This window comes from Coloeus monedula (assembly GCF_965178545.1).
Source record: "Coloeus monedula genome assembly, chromosome: W".
In the NCBI taxonomy this organism is placed as follows: Eukaryota; Metazoa; Chordata; class Aves; order Passeriformes; family Corvidae; genus Coloeus; species Coloeus monedula.
Genome location: NC_138821.1, coordinates 835,356 through 860,385, shown reverse-complemented (window position 1 = coordinate 860,385; position 25,030 = coordinate 835,356). Strand labels below are relative to the sequence as shown.

Genomic DNA, 25,030 nt, shown 5'->3' with positions numbered 1-25,030 from the left:
GGGGGGGTTTTTGGGGATTTTTTGGGGATTTTTTGAGGGATTTTTTTGTGATTTTTGGGAATATTTGGGGGATTTTTTGGGGATTTTTTGGGGATTTTTTGGGGAATTTTTTTAGGATTTTTTGGGGGATTTTTTGGTGATTTTTTGGGGGATTTTTTTGTGATTTTTTGGGGGATTTTTTGAGGATTTTTTGGGGATTTTTTCGGGATTTTTGGGGGGATTTTTTGGGGGATTTTTTGGTGATTTTTTGGGGGATTTTTTTGTGATTTTTTGGGGGATTTTTTGGGGATATTTTGGGGATTTTTTGGGGGATTTCTTTGTGATTTTTTGGGGGATTTTTGGGGAATTTTTTCGGGATTTTTTTGGGAATTTGTCGGGATTTTTTGGTGATTTTTTGGGGGATTTTTTGAGGATTTTTTTGGGGATTTTTTGGGGATTTTTTGAGGATTTTTTTAAGGATTTTTTTTGGGATTTTTTAGGATTTTTTGGGGATTTTTTAGGATTTTTTGGGGATTTTTGAGGATTTTTTGGGGATTTTTTGAGGATTTTTTGGGGATTTTTTGGGGGATTTTTTCGGGATTTTTTGGGGATTTTTGGGGGATTTTTTGGGGATTTTTGGGGGATTTTTTGGGAATATTTGGGGGATTTTTGGGGGGATTTTTTGGGGATTTTTTGGTGATTTTTTGGGGGATTTTTCGGGAATATTTGGGGGAATTTTTTGGGGATTTTTTTTGGATTTTTTGTGATGTTTGGGGGGATTTTTTGGGAATATTTTGGGGATTTTTTGAGGATTTTTTGGGGGCTTTTTTTGTGATTTTTTGGGGAATTTTGGGGGAAATTTTTGGGGATTTTTTGGGGATTTTTCGGTATTTTTTTGTGATTTTTTGGGGAATTTTGGGGGGATTTTTTGGGGATATTTTGGGGATTTTGGGGGGATTTCTTTGTGATTTTTTTGGTGATTTCTTTGTGATTTTTTGGTGATTTTGGGGGGATTTTTTTCGGGATTTTTTCGGGATTTCTTGGTGATTTTTTTGGGCATCTTCCCGGCATTTTTTGTGACTTTTTGGCAACTCTGTCTCCTTTCTTGGTAGCCGTGGGGCCGGGTGCCGACGAGGCGGCGCTGCTGTGGGCCGTGGCCAGCGCCCTGCACTGCAGCTCGGCCCGCGGCCACTGGGGGCACTGCGGGGCCCAAGGGCAGCCGGGGGGTTTGGGGCATTTTGGGCATTTTGGGGATTTTTGGGGATTTTTTTGGGATTTTTTGGGGGTTTTGGGGGATTTTTTGGGGATTTTTTGAGGATTTTTTGGGGATTTTTTGGGGATTTTTTGGGGATTTTTTAGGATTTTTTGAGGATTTTTTGAGGATTTTTTGAGGATTTTTTTGGGGATTTTTTGGGGATTTTTTGGGGATTTTTTGGGGATTTTTTGAGGATTTTTTGGGGATTTTTTGGGGATTTTTTGAGGATTTTTTGGGGATTTTTTGGGGATTTTTTGAGGGGATTTTTTTCTGATTTTTTGGGGGATTTTTTGGGAATATTTGGGGTATTTTTGGGGGATTTCTTTGTGATTTTTTGGGGGATTTTTTGGGGATTTTTTGAGGATTTTTTGGTGATTTTTTGGGGGATTTTTTGGGAATATTTGGGGATTTTTTGGGGGATTTTTTGTGATTTTTTGGGGGATTTTTTGGGGATTTTTTGAGGATTTTTTGGGGGATTTTTTCGGGATTTTTGGGGGGATTTTTTGGGAATATTTGGGGGATTTTTGGGGGGATTTTTTGGTGATTTTATGGGGAATTTTGGGGGGATTTTTTGGGAATATTTGGGGATTTTTTGGGGATTTTTTTGGGATTTTTGGGGGGGTTTTTTGGGGAATTTTTGGGGATTTTTTGGGGATTTTTGGGGGGATTTTTTTGTGATTTTTGGGAATATTTGGGGATTTTTTCGGGATTTTTTGGTGATTTTTTGGGGGATTTTTTGGGGATATTTTGGGGATTTTTTGGGGGATTTTTTGGGGAATTTTTGGGGGATTTTTTGGGAATATTTGGGAGATTTTTTGGGGGGATTTCTTTGTGATTTTTTTGGTGATTTTTTGGTGATTTTTTGGTGATTTTGGGGGGATTTTTTCGGGATTTTTTCGGGATTTTTTCGGGATTTCTTTGTGATGTTTTGGGCATTTCGGGCGGGATTTTTTGGCACTTTTCGGCACTTTTTGGCAACTCTGTCTCCTTTCTTGGTAGCCGTGGGCCGGGTGCCGACGAGGCGGCGCTGCTGTGGGCCGTGGCCAGCGCCCTGCACTGCAGCTCGGCCCGCGGCCACTGGGGGCACTGCGGGGCCCAAGGGCAGCCGGGGGGGTTTGGGGCATTTTGGGCATTTGGGGGATTTTTGGGGATTTTTGGGGATTTTTTGGGGATTTTTTGAGGATTTTTTTGGGATTTTTTAGGATTTTTTGAGGATTTTTTGGAGATTTTTTAGGATTTTTTGGGGATTTTTTGAGGATTTTTTGGGGAATTTTGGGGGGATTTTTTGGGGGATTTTTTTGTGATTTTTGGGAATATTTGGGGGATTTTTTCGGGATTTTTTGAGGATTTTTTGGGGATTTTTTGAGGATTTTTTGGAGATTTTTTAAGGATTTTTTGGGAATATTTGAGGGATTTTTTGGGGGATTTTTGAGGATTTTTTTGGGATTTTTAAGGGGATTTTTTAGGGATTTTTCTGGGATTTTGGGGAGATTTTTTTGGGGATTTTTTGAGGATTTTTTGAGGATTTTTTGGGGATTTTTTGAGGAATATTTTGGGAGATTTTTTGGGGATTTTTTTGTGATTTTTTGGGGAATTTTGAGGGAATTTTGAGGGATTTTTGGGGGGATTTTTGGGGGGATTTTTGGGGGATTTTTTGGGAATATTTGGGGGATTTTTTGGGGGATTTTTTCGGGATTTTTTGGGGAATTTTGGGGGGATTTTTTCGGGATTTTTTTGGGAATTTTTCGGGCTTTTTTGGGATTTTTTGGGGGATTTTTTGGGAATATTTTGGGGAATTTTGGGGGGATTTTTTGGCGATTTTTTGGGGAATTTTGGGGGGAATTTTTGGGGATTTTTTTGTGATTTTTTGGGGGATTTTTTTTGTGATTTTTTGGGATTTTTTTGTAATTTTTTGGGGGTTTTTTGGGGAATATTTGGGGGATTTTTTGGGGATATTTTGGGGATTTTTGGGGGCATTTCTTTGTGATTTTTTTGTGATTTTGGGGGGATTTCTTTGTGATTTTTTTGGTGATTTTTTGGTGATTTTGGGGGGATTTTTTCGGGATTTTTTCGGGATTTCTTGGTGATTTTTTTGGGCATCTTCCCGGCGTTTTTTGTGACTTTTTGGCAACTCTGTCTCCTTTCTTGGTAGCCGTGGGGCCGGGTGCCGACGAGGCGGCGCTGCTGTGGGCCGTGGCCAGCGCCCTGCACTGCAGCTCGGCCCCCATCACCGGGCAGCTTTCGGCGGCCGCCGAAAAGAACCCCGGCGTTTGGCTCAACGCCGGGCAACCGCTGTGCCGAGCCTTCGTAGTCACCGACGACGACATCCGGTGAGTTGGCCACCGAAAGGGGCGCGATGGCTAGGAGAAATTTTGGGAACGGCCGGGAAAAAAAAAAAGCTGGAATTGGCAGCGCACGGAAGGGTCGGAAGGATGGGAAAGGGTGGGGGAGGAGGGGGGAGGTTTGGGATTTTTTGGGGGTTTTTTTGGGGATTTTTTGGGGGTTTTTTGAAGATTTTTTGGGGAATTTCTGTGATTTTTTGGGGAATTTTTTGGGGATTATTTGGGATTTTTTGGGGATTTTTTGTGATTTTTTGTGGATTTTTTGGGGATTTTTTGTGATTTTTTGGGGATTTTTGGGGATTTTTTGGGGATTTTTTGGTGAATTTTTTGGGGGTTTTTGGGGATTTTTTGGGGGATTTTTTGGGATTTTTAGGGGATTTTTTGGGGGGATTTTTGGGGGATTTTTTGTGATTTTTTTGGGAATTTTTTTGTGATTTTTTGAGGATTTTTTGTGATTTTTTTGGAAATTTTTTGTGATTTTTTGGGATTTTTTGGAGGTTTTTTGGGGATTTTTGGGGATTTTTTGGGGAATTTTTTGGGGATTTTTTGGGGATTTTTTGGGGGTTTTTTGAAGATTTTTTGGGGGATTTTTTTGGGATTTTTTGGGATTTTTTGGGGAATTTCTGTGATTTTTTTGGGAATTTTTTGGGGATTATTTGTGATTTTTTTGAGAATTTTTTGTGATTTTTTTAGGATTTTTTGTGATTTTTTTAGGATTTTTTGTGATTTTTTTGGGAATTTTTTGTGATTTTTTGAAGATTTTTTGGGGAATTTTTTGGGGATTATTTGGGATTTTTTGGGATTTTTTGGGGATTTTTTGGGGGTTTTTTGAAGATTTTTTGGGGAATTTCTGTGATTTTTTGGGGAATTTTTTGGGGATTATTTGGGATTTTTTGGGGATTTTTTGGGGAATTTCTGTGATTTTTTGGGGAATTTTTGGGGATTATTTGGGATTTTTTGGGAATTTTTGTGATTTTTTTGGGATTTTTTGGGGGTTTTTTGTGATTTTTTGTGGATTTTTTAGGGATTTTTTGGGATTTTTTGGGGGTTTTTTTTGGGATTTTTTGAAGATTTTTTTGGGAATTTCTGTGATTTTTTTGGGGATTATTTGGGATTTTTTGGGGATTTTTTGTGATTTTTTTAGGATTTTTTGTGATTTTTTTAGGATTTTTTGTGATTTTTTTGGGAATTTTTTGTGATTTTTTGAAGATTTTTTGGGGAATTTTTTGGGGATTATTTGGGATTTTTTGGGGATTTTTTGGGGATTTTTTTAGGATTTTTTGTGATTTTTTTAGGATTTTTTGTGATTTTTTTGGGAATTTTTTGTGATTTTTTGAAGATTTTTTGGAGGTTTTTTGGGGATTTTGGGGGATTTTTTGGGGAATTTTTTGGGGGATTTTTTGGGGGTTTTTTGAAGATTTTTTGGGGAATTTCTGTGATTTTTTTGGGAATTTTTTGGGGATTATTTGGGATTTTTTGGGGATTATTTGGGATTTTTTTGGGAATTTTTTGTGATTTTTTGGGGGTTTTTTTTCGGGATTTTTGGGGGATTTTTTGGGATTTTTAGGGGATTTTTAGGGGATTTCTTTGGGATTTTTTAGGGATTTTTGGGGGATTTTTTGGGGTTTTTGGGGGGATTTTTTGGGGATTTTTTGCGATTTTTTGGGGGGATTTTTGAGATTTTTTTGGGATTTTTTGGGGATTTTTGGGGGATTTTTTGGGATATTTTTGGGGATTTTTTGGGGGATTTTTTTGTGATTTTTTTAGGATTTTTTGTGATTTTTTGGGGAATTTTTTGTGATTTTTTGGGATTTTTTGAGGATTTTTTTGTGATTTTTTGAGGGATTTTTTGGGGATTTTTTGAAGATTTTTTGGGGAATTTCTGTGATTTTTTTGGGAATTTTTTGGGGATTATTTGGGATTTTTTGGGGATTTTTTGTGATTTTTTTAGGATTTTTTGTGATTTTTTTAGGATTTTTTGTGATTTTTTTGGGAATTTTTTGTGATTTTTTGAAGATTTTTTGGGGAATTTTTTGGGGATTATTTGGGATTTTTTGGGGATTTTTTGGGGATTTTTTTAGGATTTTTTGTGATTTTTTTAGGATTTTTTGTGATTTTTTTGGGAATTTTTTGTGATTTTTTGAAGATTTTTTGGGGAATTTTTGGGGGATTATTTGGGATTTTTGGGGGATTTTTTGTGATTTTTTGGGGGATTTTTTGTCATTTTTTTAGGATTTTTTGTGATTTTTTGGGGAATTTCTGTGATTTTTTTTGGAATTTTTTGGGGATTATTTGGGATTTTTTGGGGATTTTTTGTGATTTTTTGTGGATTTTTTGGGGATTTTTTGTGATTTTTTTGGGAATTTTTTGTGATTTTTTGAAGATTTTTTGGGGAATTTTTGGGGATTATTTGGGATTTTTGGGGGATTTTTTGGTGAATTTTTTGGGGGTTTTTGGGGATTTTTTGGGGGATTTTTTGTGATTTTTAGGGGATTTTTGGGGGGGATTTTTGGGGGTTTTTTTGTGATTTTTTTGGGAATTTTTTGGGATTTTTTTAAGATTTTTTGTGATTTTTTTGGGAATTTTTTGTGATTTTTTGGGATTTTTTGGGGATTTTTTGGGGACTTTTTGGGGATTTTTGGGGAATTTCTGTGACTTTTTAGGGGATTTTTTGGATTTTTTTGGGATTTTTTGAGGATTTTTTGTGATTTTTTTGGGAATTTTTTGTGATTTTTTGGAGGTTTTTTGGGGAATTTCTGTGATTTTTTTGGGAATTTTTTGGGGATTATTTGGGATTTTTTGGGGATTATTTGGGATTTTTTGGGGATTTTTTGGGGATTTTTTTAGGATTTTTTGTGATTTTTTTAGGATTTTTTGTGATTTTTTTGGGAATTTTTTGTGATTTTTTGAAGATTTTTTTGGATTTTTTGGGGATTATTTGGGATTTTTTGGGATTTTTTGGGGATTTTTTGGGGGTTTTTTGAAGATTTTTTGGGGAATTTCTGTGATTTTTTGGGGAATTTTTTGGGGATTATTTGGGATTTTTTGTGGATTTTTTGTGATTTTTTGTGGATTTTTTGGGGATTTTTTGTGATTTCTTTGGGAATTTTTGTGATTTTTTTGGGAATTTTTTGGTGATTATTTGGGATTTTTTGAGGATTTTTTGGGGAATTTCTGTGATTTTTTGGGAATTTTTTGGGGATTATTTGGGATTTTTTGGAGATTTTCTAGGAATTTTTTGGGAATTTTTTGGGGATTATTTGGGATTTTTTGGGGATTATTTGGGATTTTTTGGGGAATTTTTTGTGATTTTTTTAGGATTTTTTGTGATTTTTTGGGGAATTTTTTGTGATTTTTTGGGATTTTTTGAGGATTTTTTTGTGATTTTTTGAGGGATTTTTTGGGGATTTTTTGAAGATTTTTTGGGGAATTTCTGTGATTTTTTTGGGAATTTTTTGGGGATTATTTGGGATTTTTTGGGGATTTTTTGGGGATTTTTTGGGATATTTTTGGGGATTTTTTTGGGGATTTTGGGATTTTTGGGGGGATTTTTTGGGGTTTTTGGGGGGATTTTTTGGGATATTTTTTGGGGGATTTTTGGGATTTTTTTGGGGATTTTGGGGATTTTTTTGTGATTTTTTTGGTGATTTTTGGAGGGATTTTTGAGGGGGTTGGGAATTTCTTGTGATTTTTTGGGGAATTTTTGTGATTTTTTAGGGTTTTTTGGCGATTTTTTGGATTTTTTGGGGATTTCTTTGGGATTTTTTGGGGGGATTTTTTTGTGGAATTTTTGTGATTTTTTAGGGTTTTTTGGCGATTTTTTTGATTTTTTGGGGATTTCTTTGGGATTTTTTTGGGGGGTTTTTTTGGGGATTTTTTGGGGGATTTTTTGCGGGATTTTTTGCAGACTTTTTAAAAATTTTTCTGGGTTTTTTTCGGGGATTTTTTGGGGGATTTTTGGGGGATTTTCAGGGGTTTTTTGCGGATTTTTTGGGGGATTTTTTTTTTAATATTTCAGCGATTTTTGAGGGGATTTTTTGGGGATTTTTCGTAGGATTTGTTTCGGATTTTTTTTTTTTCATTCCCTGCGATTTTTTTTGGTGATTTTTCAGGATTTTTTGTTTCATTCTTCACCGATTTTTTTGCTGATTTTTTGGGCGATTTTTTTGCGATTTCCCCACCGTTTCTCGGCGGATTTTGGGGGGATTTTTGGACGGATTTTTTGGGATTTTTTTTTATTTTCTGGCATTTTTTATGATTTTTGGCAGATTTTTTTGGAGGGATTTTTGGGGAGACCTTTTGGGAATTCGGGGGGGATTTCTCGGGCGATTTTTTGGATTTCTGCGGCGATTTTTTTGCCGATTTTTCGGGCGATTTTTTGGCCGTTTCTCCGCCGTTTCTCGGCGGATTTTTTCGGGAATTGCGGCGTTTCGCTCGGAATTTTTTCGGGAATCCCCAAGGAATGCCCTTTTCTCGCAGCAAACAGGAGGAGCGGGTGCAGCAGGTGAGGAAGAAGCTCGAGGAGGCGCTCGTGGCCGAGGGCCTTGCCCGGACCGATCCTTTGCCATCGGAGCTCGAGAACGGCGCCCAAGCCTGAGGAGTTGCATTCAGGTCGGCATTCCAGGGAAAAACGGGAATATTGGGGGCTTTAGGGGGGGTTGGGGGGGCTTTCCCACTTTTCCCCCTTTTTTTCTCATTTTTTTCCCCTTTTTTTTCCCATTTTTTTCTGATTTTTTCCCACTTTTTCCTTTTTTTTTCGGATTTTTTTCTGATTTTTTTTCCATTTTTTCCCCATTTTTTCCCCATTTTTCCCATTTTTTTCCCATTTTCCCCATTTTTCCCATTTTTTTCCCATTTTCCCCATTTTTTCCCCCTTTTTTCTGATTTTTTCCCCATTTTTTCCCCTTTTTTTCTGATTTTTTTCCCCTTTTTTTCCCGTTTTTTTCTGATTTTTTCCCCTTTTTCCCCTTTTTTTCTGATTTTTCCCCCTTTTTCCCCCTTTTTTTCTGATTTTTCCCCATTTTTTTGATTTTTTTCCCCTTTTTTTTCCCATTTTTTTCTGATTTTTTCCCCATTTTTCCCCCTTTTTTTCTGATTTTTTTTCTGATTTTTTTCCCATTTTTTCCCCATTTTTCCCCATTTTTTCTGATTTTTTCCCCTTTTTTTTCCCATTTTTTTCTGATTTTTCCCCCTTTTTCCCCATTTTTTTCTGATTTTTTTCTGATTTTTTTTCCTTTTTTTCCCCATTTTTTCCCCCTTTTTTTCTGATTTTTTTCTGATTTTTTCCCCATTTTTTCCCCATTTTTCCCCATTTTTTCTGATTTTTTCCCCTTTTTTTCCCCTTTTTTTCTGATTTTTTTCCCCTTTTTTTCCCATTTTTTTCTGATTTTTTCCCCTTTTTCCTTTTTTTCTGATTTTTTCCCGTTTTTTCCCCATTTTTTTCCTCTTTTTTTTCTGATTTTTTTCCCCATTTTTTCCCCTTTTTTTCTGATTTTTTTCTGATTTTTTCCCTTTTTTTTCCCCATTTTTTTCCCCTTTTTTTTCTGATTTTTCTCCTTTTTTTCTGATTTTTTCCCCATTTTTTCCCATTTTTCTCTGATTTTTTCCCCCTTTTTCCCTTTTTTTTTCGGATTTTTTTCTGATTTTTTTTCCATTTTTCCCCCTTTTTTTCAGATTTTTTTCTGATTTTTTTCCCATTTTTCCCCTTTTTTTCTGATTTTTTCCCCATTTTTTTCTGATTTTTTCCCCATTTTTTCCCCTTTTTTTCTCATTTTTTCCCCATTTTTTTCTGATTTTTTCCCGTTTTTTCCCCATTTTTTCCCCTTTTTTTCTGATTTTTTTCCCCTTTTTCCCCATTTTTTTCTGATTTTTTTCTGATTTTTTCCCCATTTTTTTCTGATTTTTTCCCCATTTTTTCCCCATTTTTTTCTGATTTTTTTTCCCGTTTTTCCCCTTTTTTTCTGATTTTTCCCCCTTTTTTCTGATTTTTTCCCCATTTTTCCCCTTTTTCTCTGATTTTTTTCCCCATTTTTTCCCCTTTTTTTCTGATTTTTTTCCCCATTTTTCCCCCCTTTTTTTCTGATTTTTTCACCATTTTTTCCCTTTTTTTCTGATTTTTTCCCCATTTTTTCCCCTTTTTTTCTGATTTTTTCACCATTTTTTTCCCCTTTTTTTCTGATTTTTTCCCCATTTTTCCCCCCTTTTTTCCTGATTTTTTTCTGATTTTTTCCCCATTTTTTTCTGATTTTTTCCAGTTTTTCCCCATTTTTCCCCTTTTTTTCTAATTTTTTCCCCATTTTTTCCCCTTTTTTTCTGATTTTTTCCCCTTTTTTCCCCCTTTTTTTCTGATTTTTTTTCCCCATTTTTTCCCCCTTTTTCTCAGATTTTTCCCCATTTTTTCCCCTTTTTTCTGATTTTTTCCCCATTTTTCTCCTTTTTTTCTGATTTTTCCCCTATTTTCTGATTTTTTCCCCATTTTTTCCCCTTTTTTTCTCATTTTTTCCCCTTTTTCTCTGATTTTTTTCCCCATTTTTTTCCCTTTTTTTCTGATTTTTTCCCCATTTTTCCCCCCTTTTTTTCTGATTTTTTTCTCATTTTTTTCCCATTTTTTCCCCATTTTTCCCCCTTTTTTTCTGATTTTTTCCCCATTTTTTTCTGATTTTTTCCCGTTTTTTCCCCATTTTTCCCCCTTTTTTTCTCATTTTTTCCCCATTTTTCCCCTTTTTTCTGATTTTTACCCCATTTTTTCCCCTTTTTTTCTCATTTTTTCCCCATTTTTCCCCTTTTTTCTGATTTTTTCCCCTTTTTTTCTGATTTTTCCCCCCTTTTTTTCTGATTTTTTTCTGATTTTTTTCCCATTTTTTCCCCATTTTTCCCCTTTTTTTCTGATTTTTTCCCGTTTTTTCCCCATTTTTTCCCCTTTTTTTCTGATTTTTCCCCCTTTTTTTCTGATTTTTTCCCCATTTTTTCCCATTTTTTCCCTTTATTTTCTGATTTTTTTCCCCCCTTTTTCCCCTTTTTTTTCTGATTTTTTCCCCATTTTTTTTCCCATTTTTTCCCCATTTTTTTCCCCTTTTTTTCAGATTTTTCCCCATTTTTTCCCCATTTTTTTCCCTGTTTTTTTTCACATTTTTTCCCCATTTTTTCCCTTTATTTTCTGATTTTTTCCCCATTTTTCCCCCTTTTCCCCCCTTTTTTCCCCTCATTTTTCCCCTTTTTTCTTCCCATTTTTCCCCATTTTATTTCTCCTTTTCCCCCCATTTTTCCCCTTTTTTTCCCCGATTTTTCCCTCCTTTTTCCCCCTTTTTTTCTAATTTCCCCCCCTTTTTTCTTCCCATTTTTCCTCCTTTTTTCCATTTTTTTCCCTCTTTTTTCTCCCTTTTTTCCCCATTTTTCCTCCTTTTTTCCCATTTTTTTCCCTTTTTTCTCTCAATTTTCCCCCCCTTTTCTTCTGGATTATTCCCTTTTTTCCCCCCTTTTTCCCCTTTTCCCCCTTTTTTCCCCCAAAACCCCCCATTAAAAAAATCCCTTTTTTTCCCTTTTAACCCTTTTCCCATTTTTTCCCCTCAGGTACTTCGATCCCAGGAGAAAATTCCTCGGAAAATCCACAATTCCAAGCACTTTCCCCTCTTTTTTTTCCTCCTTTTCCGCCTCCCAGGAAGGCAAAAAAAAAAAAAAACCCACGGAGCCGAATATTCCCAAAAAACCCCAAAATTGGGAATTCAAAAATTCCTTCTTTTTCCCCGATTTTTTTTTTTTTCCCAGTCCAATCCCAATTTGTATTTTTTTTTTTGGGGGGGGAATGGACACAAAATTCCCAGAAAAAATAAAGAATTTTTAAAAACCCTCTCAAAGTTGGGTTTTCCCGGAGTTTTTTTTTTTTTTTTGGATGGAAAAATGGGAAATTTCTCCCGTTTTTTTTTTTTTTTTGGATTCCGACGGTTCCGAAGGAAAACTTGGAGCAGGAGAATTCCCGATGGGAAATTCCCGGGATTTTTTTTCTTCTTGTTGTAAATAGAGATGAACAAATCCGAACAAAGGAGATTTTTTTATACCTTGGGAAAAAAAAAAAAAAACAAAAAACCCAAAAAAAAAAAAAACCTGGAAAAAATTTTTTTCTTCCGGAATGAGAAATAAAGGAGTTTATTTGGAAGTTTGGGAATTGTGGTGGATCCCGAAAAAAGGCGGAAAAAGCCAAAAAAAGGGTGGGAATGGTGGGTTTGGAGGGAAATTTGATGGTTTGGGATTGCTGGAGGCGGGGGGGAAAAATTGGGAATTTGGGGGGTTTTTGGGGGATATTTTGGGGAATGCGGAGGGAAAAGGGGGAGAGGAAAAGCGGGAAAAGTGGGAAAGGGAAAAGAAGGAAAAAAGGGGAAAATGGGAAAAGAGGGGAAAAGAGGGAAAGGGAAAAGGGGGGAAAAAAGGGGGAAATGGGAAAAGAGGGAAAGGGAAAAGGGGGGAAAAAGGGGAAAATGGGAAAAGAGGGAAAGGGAAAAGGGGGGGAAAAAGGGGGAAATGGGAAGAGGAAAAAGTGGGAAAAGTGGGAAAAGGGAAAGGGGGAAAAGAGGGAAAAGGAAAAAGGGGGAAAGTGAGGAAAAGAGGGGAAAAAAGGCAAAATGGGAAGTGGGAAAAGAGGGAAAAGGGGAAGTGGGGAAAGGGAGAAAAGGGGAAAAAGTGGGAAAAGGGGGGGAAGAGAAAGTGGGGAAATGGGGGGGGAAAAGGGAAAAGGGAAGAAAAGAAAGAAAAAGAGGGAAAAGGGAAAAAACCGGGAAAAGGGGGAAGAGGGGGAAAAAAAGGGCGGGAAAGGGAAAAACGGGAGAAAAGTGGGATAAGAGGGAAAAGGGAAGGGACGGGCCGGCTCTGACCTGACGACGCCGCATCGGCTCGCAGCCATCAGGACCCTGATGCCGGAATTCCCGAATCCCGGAATTCCCGAATCCCGGAATTCCCGAAATTCCCGAAAATCCCGGAATTCCCCGAGCGCCGCTTTTGGGAACGTGAGGGAGACGTGAGGGGAGGGGGGGGGCGGAGGCGCGCGCCGCGTTTTCCCGCCCTTGGCGCTTGTGGGCGGGGCCTGGCGCGTGTTGTCCAATCAGCAAGCAGCAGCGCGGCGCTTCAGCCAATAGCGTGGCAGGAGAGGTTTGAAAAGAGGCGGGCCCTGAGGTGGGAGAAGCTTTGGGGCCCGAGCGGAGGTGGCGGCGTGGGAGGTGCCGGTGGATTTCGTGAGGTAAAAAAGGGTTTAAATTCCTTCCTTTGGAGCAAAGGTTGAAATGGGAGCTGCCTTCAGGGTTGGGGAGACGCTGGGGAGGGGGGAAAAGAGGGAAAAGGGGGAAAAAGAGGGAAAAAAAGGGGCGGAAAGGAGGAAAGATGGTGGAAAAGGGGGGAAGAGCGGGGGGAAAGGAGGGAAAAAGAGGGGGGAAGGAGGAAAAAAGGGGGGAAAAGGAAGAAAAATGGAGGAAAAGGAGAAAAAAGAGGGGGGAAGGAGGAAAAAAGGGGGGGAAAAGGAAGAAAGATGGGGAGAAAAGGGGGGGAAGAGCAGGAAAAAGGGGGAAAAGGAGGAAAGAAGATGGAAAAAAAAAGGGGGGGAAAGGAGGAAAAAGGGGGGGAAAGGAGGAAAGAAAGTGGGAAAAAAGGGGGGAAGAGCAGGGAAAAAAGGGGGAAAGAGTGGGGAAAAAGGGGGAAAAGTGGGAAAAAAGGAGAAAAAAATGGGGGAGAGGGGGGAAAAAGGAGGAAAGGAGGTGGAAAAATGGGGGGAAAGAGCGGAAAAAAAGGTGTAGAAAAAGGGGGAAAAGGGGGGAAGGGGGGAAAGGAGGAAAAAAGGGAGGAAAAAGGGGGAAAAGGGAGGAAAGAAGGAGGAAAAAAGGGAGGAAAGAGGGGGAAAAGGAGGAAAAAATGGGGGGGAAAATTGTAGGAAAAAGGGGAAAAGGGGGGAGGAAAAAAGAGGAAGAAAGGGAGGAAAGAAGGTGGAAAAAATGGGGGAAAAGAGCGGGAAAAAAGGGGGGAAAGGAGGAAAAAATGAGGAAAAAAAGGGGGAAAAAGGGGGAGAAGGGGGAGGGAAAAAGGGAGGAAAAAGGGGAGAGGAAAAAAGGGGGAAAAAGGGGAAAAGGAAGGAAGGTGGGGAAAAGGGGGAAAGGGGGAAAAATGAGGAAAAAAGGGGTGAAAGCGGGGAAAAAGGGGGAAAAATGTGGAAAAAAGGGGGAAAGAGTGGGAGAAAATGGGGGGAAAATGGAGGAAAAAAGGAGGAAAAAGGAGGGGGAAAAAGGGGAAAAGAGTGGGAAAAAAGGCGGAAAAAAGGGAAAAAAAGGAGAAAAAGAGCAGGGAAAAAAGGGGGAAAGGGGGAGAAAAAAGGAGAGAAAAAGGGGAAAAAATGTGGAAAAAAGGGGGGAAAGAGCGGGGAAAAGTGGGAAAAAAGGAGGGAAAAAAGGAGGGAAAAAGAAAAAAGGGGGAAAAAAGGAGGGAAAAGGGGAGGAAAAGGAGGAAAAAAGGGGAAAAAGGAGGGAAAAAACGAGGAAAAATAGGCGGGAAAAAGGGGGAAAAAAGGAGGAAAAAGGGAAAAAAGGGAGGAAAAAAAGGTGGGAAAAAGGGGAAAAAAGGAGGAAAAAAGGGAGGAAAAAATGAGGAAAAAAGGGGAAAAAAGGAGGAAAAAATGAGGAAAAAAGGGAGGAAAAAATGAGGGAAAAAAGGGGAAAAAAGGAGGAAAAAATGAGGAAAAAAAGGAGGAAAAAATGAGGAAAAAAGGGGAAAAAAGGAGGAAACAAAGGAGGAAAAAAGGAGAAAAAATGAGGAAAAAAGGGAAAAAAAGGAGGAAAAATGAGGAAAAAATGAGGAAAAAAGGGGAAAAAAGGAGGAAAAAAGGAGAAAAAATGGAGGGGAAAAAAGGGGTAAAAAGGAGGAAAAAGAATCCCAGGTTTTCCTCGGGATTTTCCCAAATTCCCGCCCTTTTCCAGCTGCGACCTTGGGGAAATTCGGCTCCGAGTGGGATGATCCCAGAGTTTGGGGAATTTTCTGGAATTTTCCCAAATTTTGGGGACTTTTGGGTGGATTTTCCCAAATTTTGGGGAATTTCGGGTGGATTTTCCCGGCTTTTGGGGAATTTTGGGTGGATTTTCCCAGATTTTGGGGACTTTTGGGTGGATTTTCCCGGATTTTGGGGAATTTTCTGGAATTATCCCAAATTTGGGGGAATTTTGGGTGGATTTTCCCGGATTTTTGGGGATTTTGGGTGGATTTTCCTGGATTTTGGGGATTTTGGGTGGATTTTCCCAAATTTTCGGGATTTTCAGTGGATTTTCCCAAATTTGGGGGATTTTTGGGTGGATTTTCCAAATTTTGGTGATTTTCAGTGGATTTTCCCAATTTTGGGGAATTTTGGGTGGATTTCCCCCGATTTTGGGGATTTGGGGTGGATTTTCCCAAATTTGGGGGAATTTTGGGGCAAAAAGTGGGAATTTGGAGGCGGAAATTGGGAATTCGGGGATGAAAGGAACGAGAGGGAGATTTTATTGAAGTCTGGGGGGAAAAAAATAATTATTAATTAATTGTTAATTAATTATTAAGTATTTATTAATTATTAATGAATTGTTAATAGTTATCCATTATTAGCTAATCATTATTACCTATTATTTATGACTGTCATTATCCTATTAAGCACTATGTATCAATTTAGATTTATTAAGACCATTCATTAGTTGCTAATTATCCATTATTAATATGAATGATGAACGGACAAGAATTATTAATTGGCAATTAATAATGAAATCATGAAGTGCTTCCTGAATGATCGACTAATGATTGAGTAGTGGAATGGTAATTAATGGAGTCGTTAATAGACGTGGAAAGAATCAAAGGGTGGGCAGGGCAATCAATTAATACCTAATAATTAATCCAGGAAATCCTTTAAATAATTGAGGCAATAAGAATTAATAAAATATTAACTAATAAGAGACGAAAGAATTAATCAACGTCAAAATAAGCAAATGACCCTGACAGCAATTAAATAAGAAGTAATCAACAGAAATCATTCGAATAATCAAATACTTAATCATTAATGCAATTATTAATAAAATAATTAATAGCCAAAGGAAAGAATTAATAAAGACTAAAAGCACCCAAAAATCCCTAGGCCAGAAATCATTAAATTATTAGTATTAAAGAATGATTATTAAAGGATTAATGGAATTCTAATTAAGTCAAATGATCGCGTAAATAAGAAAATAATAAAGTAGGTCATGACCTAATAATAACCAGATAATTAATAAGTCTTAAAACCAACCCAATCAAGTAATCAGTCATGTCATTATTAGCAGAGAAGAAATTGCAAATAATGCAGTAATTAATAAGTGCTAATTAAGAAATGATCATTAGTCAATAATAAGCCCGTAAATAATAAAAGAAATAAAATAATAATCATTAATAAAGAAGAAAATGGTTCATAAATAATGAAGAGATGAATAAATATCCAAATTAACGGCTCATTCATGAATATTAAAATAAGCAACTGATCATTAAAGCAGCCGGCTAATAAATAAGGAAAATAACGAAGAAATTAATGAAAAGAAGCAAAGAATTAATCATTAATAAAAGTGTTCATCAAGAATCCAATCCAATCAATCGAAGAATTAATAAAGGCTCACATCACCAAAGAAATAATGAAATTAATCACAAGGAAGGAAATCATTAGAAAGAATCCAATCATTAATAACGCCATTAATACTAATTAACGCAATCTGATAATTAATAAAGAGAAACCAAGCAAATAATTAAGAAGGCAACCAAGGAATCATCAAACGCTAATGAGCAGAAAGCCCCAGCTAATTAAAAGGATGAACTAATGAGGGAAAGAACCAAATCAAGCAATCAATTAATAGTTATTAGAATGAGCAAGTAATTAATAAAGCGATTAAATAATTACGAAATTTAAAGCAAGCAAATAAATATTAAAGCGGCCTGATAATTAATAATCAGATAATTATGAGTAAAATAATCATTATTAGTAAAGTCATCAAATAATTATTAGTAAAATAGTCAGAGAAATATTAGTAAAATAATCGAATAAATATTAGTAAAATAATCAAGTAATTATTAGTAAAATAATCAAAAAAATATTAGTTAAATAAATAAATATTAGTAAAATAATCAATTAATTAGTATTGAACCTATCAAATAATGAAGAGAAAAATAATCCAATAATCGTTAAAATAATGAAATAATTATTAGCAAAAGACTCAAATGATTATTAGTAAAATAATCAAGTAATGATTAGTGAAATAATGACATAATTATTAGTAAAAGACTCAAATAATTATTAGTAAGATAATCAAATAATTCTTAAAAATAATCAAATAATTATTAAAAGTAATCAAAGAATTATTAGCAAAATGATCAAATAAATATTAGTAAAATAAGCAAGTAATTATTCATAAAATAATCAAATAATTATTAAAAATAAATAATTATTAGTAAAATTATCAAAGAAATATTAGTCAAATAATCAAGTAATTATTATCAAAGAAATATTAGTCAAATAATCAAGTAATTATTACTAAAAGAATCAAATAAATATTAGTAAAATAATCAAATAATTATTAGTAAAATAATCAAATAATTATTAAAAAGAATCAAATAATTATTAGCAAAATTATCAAATAAATATTAGTAAAACAATCAACTAATTATTAGTAAAAGAATCAAATAATTATTCGTAAAATAATCAAATAATTATTAAAAATAATGAAAGAATTATTAGCAAAATTATCAAATAAATATTAGTCAAATAATCAAGTAATCATTAGTAAAATAATCAAACAATTATTCATAAAATAATAAATTAATTATTAAAAATAATCAAATAATTATTAGCAAAATTATCAAATAAATATTAGTCAAATAATCAAGTAATTATTAGTAAAATAATCAAACAATTATTCATAAAATAATAAAATAATTATTAAAAATAATGAAATAATTATTAGCAAAATTATCAAATAAATATTAGTCAAATAATCAAGTAATTATTACTAAAAGAATCAAATAAATATTAGTAAAATAGTCAAATAATTATTAGTAAAATTATCAAGTAATTATTCATAAAATAATCAAATAATTATTAGTAAAATTATCAAGTAATTATTCATAAAATAATAAAATAATTATTAGAAATAATCAAATAATTATTAGCAAAATTATCAAATAAATATTAGTCAAATAATCAAGTAATTATTAGTAAAATTATCAAGTAATTATTCATAAAATAATAAAATAATTATTAGCAAATTTATCAAATAAATAATAGTAAGATAATCAAATAATTATTAGTAAATTTATCAAATAAATATTAGTAAAATAATGAAGTAAATATTAGTAAAATAATCAAATAAATATGAATAAAATAAATAATTATTAGTAAACTAATCAAACAATTATTAGTAAAATAATCAAGTAACTCTTATTAAAACCATCCAATCATGAAGATAAAAATAATCATTCAAATAATCAAATAATTATTAAAACGATCGGAAGAGAGGAAAAAGGGATGCAATCGATCCTAATGGGGCTAATAATTAATAATTAATGGGAGCAGTGATAGAAAGCAATCAAATCGTGATTAGAACGACCCGATGAATATAAAAATAATCAAAGAATCATTGAAATAATCAAATAATTAATGGAGAATCTGGTAATTAATAAATTTAAAAATCGAAGAAAAATCAGAGAAAAATAATGATTAGTTATTATTAATAATTATTAAAGCCAGCAAATAAAGCTTGAAATAATCAAATTAATCGGGAGAGCATCAAAAGGAGTGAAAAAAGAACCCCCCCCCCCAAATTAATAATCAAATAATTATTAAGAATTATTACACAATTAATTCATACTTAATAATGAACTAATAATTAATAATTATTAATTAATAATCGAGAAATAGCTTTCCAAATCCAACCATTATTAAGACAAGTGGGTGTCGAAAAAAGAATCAAAGATTTCTTAAAATGATACAAATAAACAAAAATGAATGGAATAATTAATGAACTAATTAATAAATCGTGGCCTAATGGAGGCAGCGATCGAAAACCCATTAATTAATTAATCAAGCAACCGAAAGAAGATTGAAATCATCAAAGATTTATTAAAACAATCCAAGGAAATCAGAGAAACGAACCAAAGGATGAAGAAACAGCCAATTAATAAATAATAATAACTAATAACGCGATTAACGCGTGGAATAAATTAGGAATGCGTTCGGAATGTAATTAATAGCGTTTATTTAATTACTAATTAAACAATAAATAAGTGGCGAGGCCATTAAGGAATGAATCAACCAGGAAAATCAGCAAAGAATTAAGCAAAGAATTAATCAAATCATAAATAATTAAACAAAGAATAAATAATTAACCAAAGAATAAATCAAATAATTAACCAATGAATAAATCAAATAATTAACCAATGAATAAATCAAATAATTAACCAAAGAAGAAACCAAAGAATAAATCAATAATTACACAAATCATTAATAAACCCCCCCTCCCCAATAAATTAAATAAATAAATAAATAGAAATAATTAAGACAAACCAATTAATAAAAAACCCCCCGAATCGCCCGGAAATCATTAATCGCTAATTCCTTAATGAATCATTAATTCCAACGGCGGCCAAACGCTAATGAGCCGTTGCTAATGAGGGGAGGGTGAACCTCGCTGGGCAAATGAAGGTGGAGGGTAATGAACGGGTGAATAATTAATGGCGGAGAGGTAATGAGCGGCTAATAATCCGTTATTAATTGCCTATTAATGCTTAGTTAGTGATTAATAATCACCTAGTAATCGTTTACTGATGGCAACGAATTAAAAATGGAGAATTGAGTGTTCTTTGAGGACTAATTGGCCATTATTTCTCTTAATTAACAAGTCACAACCTTAATAATTATTAATAATTAAGTAGTACTTAAGAGTTAATAATTACTTGATAATGGTAATTAATTGGAAATTGGTAATTACGTATTCCTTGAGTAAGAAGGACCCATTATTTCTACTTAATTAACAATCAACATTAGTAACTATTAGTAATTAATTAATAATTAATAAGGACGTATTACTGGGCTATAATGAAAAACTGATCATTAAGTACTCCTTGAGTAATAATAACCCATTATTTGTACTTAATTCGCAATTAGTAATCCCTAATAATTATTAGTAAGTAATTAATAATTAATAGTTAATTAATAGCTACGTTTTAATTAATAATTCATTAAGAATGGTAATTAAGAATGGATAATTAAGTATTCTTTGAGTAATAAGAACCCATTATTCCTACTTAACGAACGGTTAATAATGATTAATAATTAATAAATAATGAATAACTACTTAATAATGGTCACTAATTAAAAACTGATAATTAAGTGGTGTCTGAGTCATGAGAACCCATTAGTTCCAAGTAGTTAACAATTAGCAATCGTTAATAATTATTAATGATTAATAGAGAAGTTATCAAGAATTAATAATTAATCAAGAACGGTAATTAAAAATTGAGAATGACGTATTTTTTTTTAGTAAGAACCCATTATTTCGACTTAATCCCCAACTAATAATCATTAATAATTATTAACTTTTACCTCATAAAGACTTAAGAACTAATTATTAATCCCCAATCATGGCAATTCCTCCGAAATCGATAATCAAGCATTCTCTGAGTCCAAAGAACCCATTCGTTCGACTTCATTAACGAATAATAATCACCGATAACGCCTAATCAGGAATTAATAACTCCTTAATAATACCCAAAGAACTCATTAATAACGACGATTCCGCCAAAAGCGCCGAGTCAGCATCCTGGCGCCCACCAGCACCCAGCACTTCCACCCCATCCACCCCTCAGCGCGATTAATAATCCACTAATAACTACTTAATAATTCATAAATACTTCATCATCCGTTCATCACTTTTATTAATGAGCTCATCACGACTCCATCACCCTCCCCCCTCCCCCTTCCAGCGACACCTCAGGCTCGGTTTTGTAACAAAACTTCGATTTTATTCCCCAAAAAATTCCCTCCGGAACCGTCGTTTTTTTTTATCATACAAAACCCAACTCCCCACCCCTCCCCTTTTCACGAAAATTCCCGGAATTCCACCCAATTCCCATCTTTTCCCTTCCCACCACGTCACTGTGGCGTCCAACAAATCCCAGAATTCCCAGAAAAAAAAAAAATCTTGGAATTTTGGGGGTGATTTTTCTCCGTTTTTTCTCTCCCTCCTCCCCCAACCTAAAGCTACCGAAAGTTGGAATTCTACAAAACTCGTTTTCTTTCCCCAAAAAAAAAATCCTCGGGAATTGTCGCGAGCGGTTGGAATTTTGGGGGGAATTCCGAAGGAAAAGGGAGGGAATGGATGGAAATTCCCGAGAAATTCCCAGGGATTTTTGCTCCTCGATCCCGGAAAGGGCGGCGATGGAATTCGGTGGAGAGCGATGGGAAAAAAAAGCGGGAAGGCGGAGGTGAGAAAGTCCCAAAAAATCCTGGAATTGTCCCCAAAAAAAAAATGGGAATGGGAAGGTGAAAAAATCCCAAAAAATCCGGGTGTTGTGGCAAAAAAACCCTGGAGTGTGAAGGTAAAAAATCCAAAAAAATGTGGGATTGTGCCCAAAAAAATGGGGATGTGAAGGTAAAAAATCCTGGAATTGTCCCAAAAAAAATGGGAATGTGAAGGTTAAAAAAATCCCAAAAAATGTGGAATTGTCCCCAAAAAAACCTGGAATGTGAAGGTAAAAAATAAAAAAAAAATTGTGGAATTGTGCCAAAAAAATGGGAATGTGAAGGTAAAAAAAATCCAAAAAAAAGTGGAATTGTCCCAAAAAATGGGAATGTGAAGGTAAAAAATCCTGGAATTGTCCCCAAAAAAAACCTGGAATGTGAAGGTAAAAAAATAAAAAAAAAATGTGGAATTGTCCCAAAAAAATGGGAATGTGAAGGTAAAAAATCCAAAAAAATGTGGAATTGTCCCCCAAAAAATGGGAATGTGAAGGTAAAAAATCCAAAAAAATTGTGGAATTGTGCCAAAAAAATGGGAATGTGAAGGTAAAAAATCCAAAAAAATTGTGGAATTGTGCCAAAAAAAATGGGAATGTGAAGGTAAAAAAAATCCCAAAAAAATCCTGGAATTGTCCCCAAAAAAAAATGGGAATGTGAAGGTTAAAAAAATCCCAAAAAATGTGGAATTGTCCCCAAAAAAACCTGGAATGTGAAGATAAAAAAAATCCAAAAAATTGTGGAATTGTCCCAAAAAAATGGGAATGTGAAGGTAAAAAAAATAAAAAAAAATGTGGAATTGTCCCAAAAAAATGGGAATGAGAAGGTAAAAAAATAAAAAAAAATGTGGAATTGTCCCAAAAAAATGGGAATGAGGAGGTAGAAAAATAAAAAAAAATCCTGGAGTTGTGCCAAAAAAATGGGAATGGGAAGGTAAAAAAAATCCAAAAAATTGTGGAATTGTCCCCAAAAAATGGGAATGTGAAGGTAAAAAATCCTGGAATTGTCCCCAAAAAAATGGGAATGAGAAGGTAAAAAAATAAAAAAAAATGTGGAATTGTCCCAAAAAAATGGGAATGTGAAGGTTAAAAAAATCCCAAAAAATGTGGAATTGTCCCCAAAAAAACCTGGAATGTGAAGGTAAAAAATAAAAAAAAAATTGTGGAATTGTGCCCAAAAAAATGGGAATGTGAAGGTAAAAAATCCTGGAATTGTCCCCAAAAAAACCTGGAATGTGAAGGTGAAAAAATCCAAAAAATGTGGAATTGTCCCAAAAAAAATGGGAATGTGAAGGTAAAAAATAAAAAAAAAAATTGTGGAATTGTGCCAAAAAAAATGGGAATGTGAAGGTAAAAAAATAAAAAAAAATCCTGGAGTTGTCCCAAAAAATGGGAATGTGAAGGTAAAAAAAATCCAAAAAAATGTGGAATTGTGCCAAAAAAACCCCTGGAATGTGAAGGTAAAAAAATAAAAAAAAAATGTGGAATTGTCCCAAAAAAATGGGAATGAGGAGGTAAAAAATCCAAAAAAATGTGGAATTGTCCCAAAAAAATGGGAATGTGAAGGTGAAAAAATAAAAAAAAAATTGTGGAATTGTCCCCAAAAAATGGGAATGTGAAGATAAAAAATCCTGGAATTGTCCCCAAAAAAATGGGAATGAGGAGGTAAAAAATCCAAAAAAATTGTGGAATTGTCCCAAAAAAATGGGAATGTGAAGGTAAAAAAAATCCAAAAAAATCCTGGAATTGTGCCAAAAAAAATGGGAATGTGAAGGTAAAAAAAATCCAAAAAAATCCTGGAATTGTGCCAAAAAAATGGGAATGTGAAGGTAAAAAAATCAAAAAAAAAATTGTGGGATTGTCCCAAAAAAATGGGAATGTGAAGGTAAAAATCCTGGAATTGTCCCCAAAAAAATGGGAATGAGGAGGTAAAAAATCCAAAAAAATTGTGGAATTGTCCCAAAAAAATGGGAATGTGAAGGTAAAAAAAATCCAAAAAAATGTGGAATTGTCCCCAAAAAACGGGAACATGCAGCTAAAAAATCCCCAAACCGCCCGAAACGCTCCCAAAACTCCTCATCCCCTCGGGAACGCCTCCAATCCCTTTTTTCCCGACTTTTCCCACCTCATCCCGAGGTTTTTTTTTCCCTCGCCCTCCTCCATCCCAAAAATCCGGCAGCGACCCCTCCGAATTCCGCAATTCCCGCGAAGACGGAAAGCCAAGAAATCCTTGGAATTTTCCCTCCGCCCTTTTTCTTTCCTGCTTCCCGCCGAGCTCCAACGTCGTGACGATGTCGGAATTCCGGGAATTCCATGGGAATTTTTTTCGGGAATTAGAAAGCGGAGCCGGTGATGGCGTTGAGTTGTTTCATCAGCCCTTCCAGACTCGCCATCTGCTCGCTCAGCTCGTCCTGCTCATAAACCTGCATCCCACCAAAAAAAAATCGGGAATTCGGGAATTTCCAGACACTTCCAGGTGCTGGTCGCTTCGGGAAGGTTTTCCCGGTTTGGAATCTTTTTTTCCGCGTTTTTTTTCCCCAATTTTTCCCGGTTTTTTCCCAATTTTTATCCCATTTTTACCCCATTTTGCACAATTTTTCTCCGTTTTTCCCTCATTTTTAGCCCATTTTTTCCAATTTTTACCCCATTTTTAATCCCATTTTTTATCCCATTTTTCCTCCCTTTTTTCCCATTTTTATCCCATTTTTCCTCCATTTTTCTCATTTTCATCCAATTTCTTTCCCAATTTTTATCTCATTTTCCCTCATTTTTTTTCCCACTTTTTCCCATTTTTATCCCATTTTTTCCTCCCTTTTTCCCCATTTTTATCCCATTTTGATCCCATTTTTTCCCCATTTTCCTCCATTTTTTCCCCATTTTTAATCCCATTTTTATCCCATTTTTCCCCATTTTTACTCAATTTTTATCCCATTTTTATCCCATTTTTCCACCCATTTTTCCCATTTTCTCGCATTTTTCCTCCATTTTTTATCCCATTTTTATCCCATTTTTCCCCATTTTTATCCCATTTTTATCCCATTTTCCTCCCATTTTTCTTCCATTTTTCCACATTTTTTTCCCATTTTCCCCCAATTTTTTCCCAATTTTCCTCCATTTTATCCCATTTTTTCCAATTTTACCCCATTTTTAATCCCATTTTTTCCCATTTTTCCTCCCTTTTTTCCCATTTTTTCCCCATTTTTCCTCCATTTTTCCCATTTTTATCCAATTTCTTTCCCAATTTCTATCTCATTTTTCCTCATTTTTTTCCCATTTTTCCTCCCATTTTTTCCCATTTTTATCTCATTTTTTTCTCCATTTTTATCCCATTTTTATCCCATTTTCCTCCATTTTTCCCCATTTTTATCCCATTTTCCCCCATTTTTATCCCATTTTTATCCCATTTTTTCCCATTTTTCCTCCCTTTTCCCCCCTTTTTTTCTCCATTTTTCCTCCATTTTTCCCCATTTCCCCCCATTTTATCCCATTTTTTCCCCATTTTTACTCAATTTCTATCCCATTTTTCCTCATTTTTTCCCATTTTTATCCCATTTTTCAATCCCATTTTTATCCCATTTTTTCTCCATGTTTTCTCCCATTTTTCCTCCCTTTTATCCCATTTTTCCTCCCTTTTCCCCCATTTTTATCCCATTTTCAATCCCATTTTTTTCCCATTTTTCCTCCATTTTCCCCCATTTTTATCCCATTTTTTCCCATTTTATCCCATTTTCCCCCATTTTTACCCCATTTTTAATCCCATTTTTATCCCATTTTTCCTCCCTTTTTTCCCATTGTTTCCCCATTTTTCCTCCATTTTTCCCATTTTTATCCAATTTCTTTCCCAATTTTTATCTCATTTTCCCTCATTTTTTTCCCATTTTTCCTCCCATTTTTTCCCATTTTTATCTCATTTTTTTCTCCATTTTTATCCCATTTT

At 34.7% G+C, this 25,030-nt stretch overlaps 2 protein-coding genes across 2 annotated transcripts in view; one reads left to right on the top strand and one right to left on the bottom strand.

Annotated features, from left to right (window-relative positions):
* Nucleotides 1–11,721, top strand: part of LOC309584589 (methyl-CpG-binding domain protein 2-like) — a gene marked incomplete at its 5' end in the record, with an annotated part of 50,023 nt that extends 38,302 nt beyond the window's left edge. The window contains 4 exons of the mRNA XM_082300683.1: nucleotides 1,092–1,205; nucleotides 3,387–3,564; nucleotides 8,056–8,187; nucleotides 11,146–11,721. Coding sequence (XP_082156809.1) covers nucleotides 1,092–1,205; nucleotides 3,387–3,564; nucleotides 8,056–8,173 — 410 coding nt within the window. The 3' untranslated portion in view covers nucleotides 8,174–8,187; nucleotides 11,146–11,721. The remainder of the gene's footprint in view (nucleotides 1–1,091; nucleotides 1,206–3,386; nucleotides 3,565–8,055; nucleotides 8,188–11,145) is intronic.
* Nucleotides 11,722–23,426: 11,705 nt separating this feature from the next.
* The window catches only part of LOC309584588 (methyl-CpG-binding domain protein 2-like), a gene marked incomplete at its 3' end in the record, with an annotated part of 5,923 nt that continues 4,319 nt past the window's right edge, over nucleotides 23,427–25,030 (bottom strand). The window contains exon 3 of the mRNA XM_082300682.1: nucleotides 23,427–23,516. Coding sequence (XP_082156808.1) covers nucleotides 23,427–23,516 — 90 coding nt within the window. The remainder of the gene's footprint in view (nucleotides 23,517–25,030) is intronic.